Here is a 7,133-nt window from a genome sequence, read left to right as displayed (position 1 = left end):
TGTTGGAGGTGGTGTGCTCCATGAGATCTGTGGTTTGGTTGTTGGAGCTGATGTGATTCATGAGATGTGTTATTTGGTTGTTGAAGGTGATGTGATCTGTGAGATTTGTGGTTTGGTTGTTGGAGGTGGTGTGATCTGTGAGATTTGTGATTTGGTGTTGGAGGTGTTGTGCTCTGAGTTATGTGATTTGGTGTTGGAGGTGGTGTGATCTGTGAGATCTGTGATTTGTTGGAGGTGCTGTGATCTGTGAGGTTTGTGATTTGGTTGGAAGTGGTGGTGTGCTCTGTGAAATTTGTTATTTGTTGTTGGAGGTGGTGTGATCTGTGAGATTTGTGATTTGGTGTTGGAGGTGGTGTGCTCTGAGTTATATGATTTGGTGTTGGAGGTGGTGGTGTGCTCTGTGAGGCTTGCAGGTGTTCTTTGGTTGTTTGAGGTGTCCTTTGTGAGGGGAGCTCAACGGCTTGCAGTGTTCAGTGTCTGACATTTAGATGTGTAAGGAACCCAAGGACAGAACACTGTATTGTGGGGAATTTTTGACGAAGGAAAAAGGGGTAATTTTTCTCTTTAACACTGTAGTGCTTCCTGCTTTCCTTTTTATTACAAAATCATGTGCATTGGTTGTTAATTGCTCATTCCTGGTGCTATGTTAACGTAGCTGTCATGGGAGTGCACTCATTGGGAATGCATTCATCATGAGTGCTCTGTGTGCGTTCAGACTCACTAACAGTAACTACTGCTGACAGAGTTGTTTAACTTGCAGCTCAGATTATTCTTTTTTCATTGGAATGAATAGCAAATTACTTTAGAAATTCCTTGTCTCTTTTTACCAGGAAGTCTTTATTTAAATGGGTATCATTTTGTGCTCTGGAAGGTCTGAGGCTGCTTGTGTTTTCTTTGCATGACAGGAGCTCTGCAGGAGTCCTCAGGTCACCCAGAGCAGGACGGGGAGGAGCTGAGCCAGACCCTCCACCTGGAGGAGGTGGTGCAGGAGGCCGCGGGTGAGTGGCAGACCCTCACCCACGTCTTCTGATGCGAGTCGGAAGTACACCTTTAAGAATGTTTCTGAAGTTACATTTTGTGAATAGCAAAGCACTTGAAATCTCTGTTTTAAAGCTTCAAGTGTTAAAAATGTTACTACAATAGTTTTTTAGCTATAAAGTTATCTAAAGAATCATTGTCTTTCAGAGACTCATAGGAAAAAAACTGGGAAAAGTGTCACCGCGTTGTTCTCTTTTGTCTACAAATCACTGAACTCAGGTACTACGGTGGGCAGTTTCCTCCTTGTCTCCTCCGTGGCTAGTGCGTCTAGTTCACAAAGCAATTAACTGGGTCTTACTATCATTGTAGTGTGATTTCTTTGTATTAGCAAAGACGAAAAAGCTAACATGGAAAAAGTACGTCAGATTTTCCTTCATGCTTCCGGTTATAAGAAGCATAGCTTGAAAGCAAGTTTAAGATTGGGGCATGAAGTTCCGAAAAAAAATGTTACAACACACAGGGAAGTTTTTTCCACTCTTTTCTCTGTGCATTTTGAAAATTAGTCAAAATGGACTCTTTTTAGTCTACCGTAAGTTAATATACCTGATACCTTGAGAGATGGCTGGACCAATTCTCTCTCCATGACAAATGTTTAATCATTAGTTACAAGAATGCAGTGTCTGGGGGGCATCAACACGGGGACTCAAGTAAACCTGACCCACCAATAAGGATTCAGCTGTCCACACGGGCTGGTGACACACTTACCGCATCATTCTGTGTTCAGGTCCAGGGTTAGATAATTGCAGAAGCACAAGCCATACATCGCAGGTAGGAAACCACAGAACCGTCTGCCAGGAGCAAGCAACCGTGGCCCTGTGTACCCCAGCAAATAAGAAGTATATCTGTAGCTTAAGGCCAAGAATCCGTAAAAACCCCATGACTTTCTCTTCGTGCATAAGCAGATGTATTTTTGATTTCAGGGAATTCTTTAGTATCGTCAATGGTGCCACATTAAACATGTCCCAAACCAAATCCACCCGCGCTGGTCAGAGTGCGTGCACGCCATTCCTACAGCATTCCAAAGACGGAAGGTTCTCTACTTCATGTTCATTTGTCCTTTGAAATTATTTATATGTTCTATATATAAATACATATGTACATAGACAGATATATGGGCCTCTGTGTGGCTGAACAGTATATTTTGTAAATATAAGTACTAGTCCTAATTGCAGAAAGAGCGTCTGAGTTTCACCTCCCCACAAGCACTTCAGATCAGTATTGTATTCATTTTATTAATAAATGGATATCTTTTTCATTGTAATATAAAGCTGGGTTTTATTTTTTTTCCTGAAAAATAATTGCCTTTATTTTCTCTCATTGCCTCCTTGGTTTCAGAAGAGAGTAGTTTCATTATAAATATTGTATGGACTTTGTATATTAAGAGAGGAGCTCATTTCAGATTCCTAAAGAAATAGACATTTTACTGTTATTTTGAAAGGGCATCTTTTGATTTTGTTGTTGTTCACTTTTGGCGTATGTATATAAGTAATACTGATGGTGATATGAAAACTTTTGTTATGTGAAAATATTTAAGTCAGAAAATTGTTAAATAATATTACTTCTTTTCCAAACTGCTTTGTGTATTGTATATTTTTTTAAGAAAAAGAAAAGCCTTATTTGACTTATTCTTGTGATACTGGACTTCTTACCAATCCCGAGGTTTCCTTCCTTGAATGTCAGTGTGTAAACCTGACGCATATTTAGAATAATTGTAATTGTGCTAGAGTTTTAAAGGTTCTGCTTTTAATGCACTTTTTATTTTATAATTTTGTATTGAAATATTTTAGAAATGTTGATTAATTTTGGTGAACGAATATCCCCAAAGTTGAAATTATTGGAATTTTAAACTTTTGTTCTTGCTCGGTTATTTATTTTGATTTTAGCATTAAATGTCATCTCAGGACATCTTTAAAAGGGGTTAATTCCTAATTGTATAGAAAGCTAGTTTGGTGAATTGTATTGGTTAATTGACTATTTAAGGCCTTAACAGGTGAATCTAGAGCCTACTTTTATTTTGGTTAAAGAAAAAGAAAATATCAATAATTCAATTTTGTGTCTTTTCTCAATTTATTAGCAGTCAAACACAAGACATTTTATGTATTATTTTGATTTACTTCCTAATTATAAAAAGCTGCTTTTTTGCAGAACATTCCTTGAAAATACAAGATTTTGAAAAGACATCATTTTACTTGAATCTTTGTGGGGTACAGGTTGATCTTTATATTTTACTTGTTGTTTTAAAAATTCTAGAAAAGAGATTTCTAGCCTCATGTATAACCAGGGTTTTGAGAATAAAGACTGTATTTTTAGAACTATCTCATCATAGCATATCTGCTTTGGAATAATTATAAATAAAAGATGAAGTTAGGAAATGTGATTTTTTTCGTTTGAAAATAAGATTAAATAGTTTGGCATGTAAATTAATTTCAAGTTCAGATTTTTAAGAGAAAACTTTAGTGGTATTTTCCTCTACCTCTGTGAAGTTCAGAGGCGTCTACTCCTGCAGTGTCCACTGGAGAGGCTTCAGACTTTAAAAATCAGGGCATGGCTCTGCGACCGCCAGTCGTGGGCGTCAGCACAGTGCCCCGTGCATGTGCCAGAACTGTTCCTGTTCCCTTTCATTTCCTGCTGTATTCAACAGCACCCAGTCATGGAGGAACCTTTTGAGAGTTCCTAAGTGTTTTGATCCCGCTTGTGTGCTCCAGTAACCATGGAGCACTGGAGCTGAAAGAATGAACTGCCTGTGCAAAGATACCGAACGTGAAGCTGGGGTGCAGGTACCGAGGAAGCAGGAGGCAGGTAGCTGGTATGGAGTCCCACCTGCTAGATAATGCCCGAGCGGCTGCGTTTCCGTAGAACGGCAATAGATGAAAATGAGGAAATGTTTTCAAACATGCAGATTCAAATGCTGCCCTACCCCAGCAAGCTCTGCTTTTGCCCCTTTTAAAAACTTGAGGCGCTTAGAAAGTATCTAAATAGAAGACATCCTACGACATGACATCTGCCGGCTTGCAGCCAGGCCAGCGGGAGGCTCCTCGAACGCTGCTCTCCTCTCCCTGACAGGGTTCTGCTGGTGGGACATGAAACCTCTGTGCTTGTCCGGCACTTAACTAGGGGATGTTTCTTTCATGCATATTTTCCACTCCCCCATTGTAATGTTTTAAGGAAACTTGAATTTTGAAATTATAGCTAGTGTTCTGTGTCTTCCTTTGAACTCTTATATCACATTTATTACAAGAGACGCATGTGTTAGCACAGGTACAAGATTTTTCAAAGTAGAAGTGGATTTCTGTTCTTGCTGTGGGTTTTCCTCATTTTAGAAGAATATTTGTAACTCGTTAAGATACACGTTTTAACATGAAATGACCATCACACAGATTTATGTTTGGAAATATTCAAGATAAAATAGTTTGGCATGTAAATCAATTTCAAGATTTATGTGCATAAGATTTTTTAAGGAAATAGATAAGATATATAGAACTCCTTTTACTGTATATTAAGGCTATCTCATTCCTACTTCTTACATTTTTTTCTGAAGCTTATTTCAAAATTAATACCGTGCCCTTCCCTCACTAAAAAAAGTTAATCCAAGGGTTGATCATTGCGAATTTATCCCTTTTCCAAGACCTACTGCACAGGAAGTAAGTGAGGCGGGGATGAGATCATGCAATGGATCCTTCTGACGGAAGAGTTCTCTTTGTGTCACCTAATCTGTGTTCACGTAACTTAGGCACTTTGGATTTTTTAGAATACAATTTCAAAAGGCCTGTACCCATAACCCAATTTAATGTTGTGTCTCTCCTTGGGGCCTCCACGTCTTTCCCGTATGCTGATGAAAGACCATATGCCAAAGGCCACTGAGCATCGTCATTGTGGAGAAAGTGGGAACCACAGAGCTTTCCAGGGTCGGACGCCCACACATTCCTAGCAGAGACGCGTTCTTCGTCATGGTGTGGCTCGCCAGCGACACGGCCTGTGTGGTGGCTGGCCCTCTCCGAACGGATTCCCCTCCTCAGACCCCCATGCACGGATGAGCACACACTCGCCCTCCCTCCACAGAGGCATCGTGGCAGTTCTTTCTATGGATGACTAACAACTCAGGTACTAAAAACTGAAGATCGGTATGAGTGGCAGGAGCAATAGGCAGTCAGAAGAGATTTTTCTATTTAATCTTTTACGTGTAACACTTTTTACAGCATGAAGACTTTTGTATTCAATCAAGATTTGTATCATAATTGACAAATTCTAAAGTGACAGGGATTCGTTCTTGATTCACCACTAAAGAAAATTTTAACGTTAATTTTCTTATTTACAGAAGAATTCTCTTTTTATCTTCACAATTGTTTCATGATCTGTTTATACATTGGATGATATTTATTTAATCCAGTTTTGTATTAGAAATGGATAGTGATGCCAAAAGCCACTGTGCTGGCTTTAAAAATAATAAAAATAGCTTTTGTATTATTTTAAAACTCCTGTATATTTTACTTCTTTGAGTTTTGCGTGAGTTATCACTGTTGAAAGGTGGACGCTTCCTCTAGGTCACGTTTGCCATGGCTTAACACAATAGAGCAATGCTGAATTGGCAACATATTCAAGCCCAGGGCATTTAAATCCTGGAGGATGTCCCAGGTTCCTGCTCTCTGCTTTCTCTCTTGTTTGAAAGCTATTAAAGAGTGACTTGACATGCAGTGCACATCCGTCATAATATCAGTGTCTGTTCATGAGAGGTGCCAGATTCTGGACTTCCCAGAAGCACCCATGGAGTTATTGTATATCATCGGGCTCTTTGTAAAGATATATTCATCTAGTTTACTATGCCTTACATTTCCAAACTGTTAGAGAAGTTTGTAATTGAGAGTCATCATCCTGGTGAAACAACAAATTACAATATATGTTTTCTTGGATCACCTTATTCCTGGCACTGAGTAAGGACTCCAGATATTTTTGGACTGAAAAAATTGAAGTGATGTTGACTTCCTGAATGTGGCTAAGATGGAATGGTAAGAAATGGCTTTACTGTTCTCTTTGCTTGCTTGTTTGTTTGTAGGAGGCATATTGCTCTGATGGTTTTTGAAATAGAGTGGGTGAGGGAAGGGCTTTTTTTTTTTTTAAACAAAACTATCAAATTATAAAAAGTGTATTCCCACTACGATGGATTGTCTCAACTATTGGTGGTGCTTTTCCAGGTGAATGTTACCCAGAGGCTGGACTCCCTGTGATAGCGAATAGAGTGCTGTCCCTTAAGCACAGGCAGAGGCTTGTACCTGCAAGTGTGCTGTGTGCTCCCCGCGCTGCGAGGCAGGCGTGCGTGCAGGCGTCCACTGGCCCACTTTGCATCACGCTTCAGGACTGGGGCCTCAGATGTTCAAACAAATGCTGACCTTCTTGCTACTGCCGTTACTGTGAGTAAAATCCCCTTTGTCACCCAGGAGCCCACGTCTTCTGCCAGCAGCCAGGAGGCTGGCAGGCTGTCCTGAAAGGAAAGTGGGAAGAACCTGGGATGCTCATGGCTGCTGACTCTGTGGTCAGCTCTAGCTCAGCTTAGGATATGCATGGAAGTTGTTAAAATAAATGTTACTGGCCAGGCGCAGTGGCTCAAGCCTGTAATCCCAGCACTTTGGGAGGCCGAGACGGGCGGATCACAAGGTCAGGAGATCGAGACCATCCTGGCTAACATGGTGAAACCCCGTCTCTACTAAAAAATAAAAAAAAAACTAGCCGGGCGAGGTGGCGGGCGCCTGTAGTCCCAGCTACTCGGGAGGCTGAGGCAGGAGAATGGCATAAACCCGGGAGGCAGAGCTTGCAGTGAGCTGAGATCCGGCCACTGCACTCCAGCCTGGGCAACAGAGCGAGACTCCGTCTCAAAAAAATAAATAAATAAATAAATGTTACTGATTATGCCATACCACTCACAGTGCTGCCCCCATCATTGAGGACCTTCTCTTGTGACCTGGCACCTTTAAAACATTCAATCCCTTAAGGCCCTACAGAAAAAATGACAGATGACAGTGCACACCCACGGAGACGCCTCACATGCCCCTTCTACCAATGAACGGATGCTTCCCCAGTGTTATTACTCTGGGCCAATGAAG

General features: G+C 40.8%; 1 protein-coding gene across 2 annotated transcripts in view; it reads left to right on the top strand.

The window, feature by feature from the left end:
- ZNF236 (zinc finger protein 236) overlaps positions 1–7,133 on the top strand; it is a 129,323-nt gene that overhangs the window by 116,823 nt on the left and 5,367 nt on the right. The window contains exons 30-32 of one of the 2 annotated variants that reach the window (XR_004228588.1): positions 906–998; positions 1,186–6,041; positions 6,228–6,443. Coding sequence is in view for 1 of the 2 variants with exons in the window: in XM_031934565.1 (XP_031790425.1) it covers positions 906–1,030 (125 nt within the window). In the remaining variant the exon portion in view is untranslated. Of the gene's footprint in view, positions 1–905; positions 6,042–6,227; positions 6,444–7,133 lie in introns of those variants that run through there. The other variant, XM_031934565.1, reaches the window with a different exon arrangement.

Source organism: Piliocolobus tephrosceles, chromosome 18, assembly GCF_002776525.5.
Source record: "Piliocolobus tephrosceles isolate RC106 chromosome 18, ASM277652v3, whole genome shotgun sequence".
Lineage (NCBI taxonomy): Eukaryota > Metazoa > Chordata > Mammalia > Primates > Cercopithecidae > Piliocolobus > Piliocolobus tephrosceles.
Note: the sequence above shows the minus strand (reverse complement) of the source record. Positions and strands in the feature narration are given on the sequence as shown.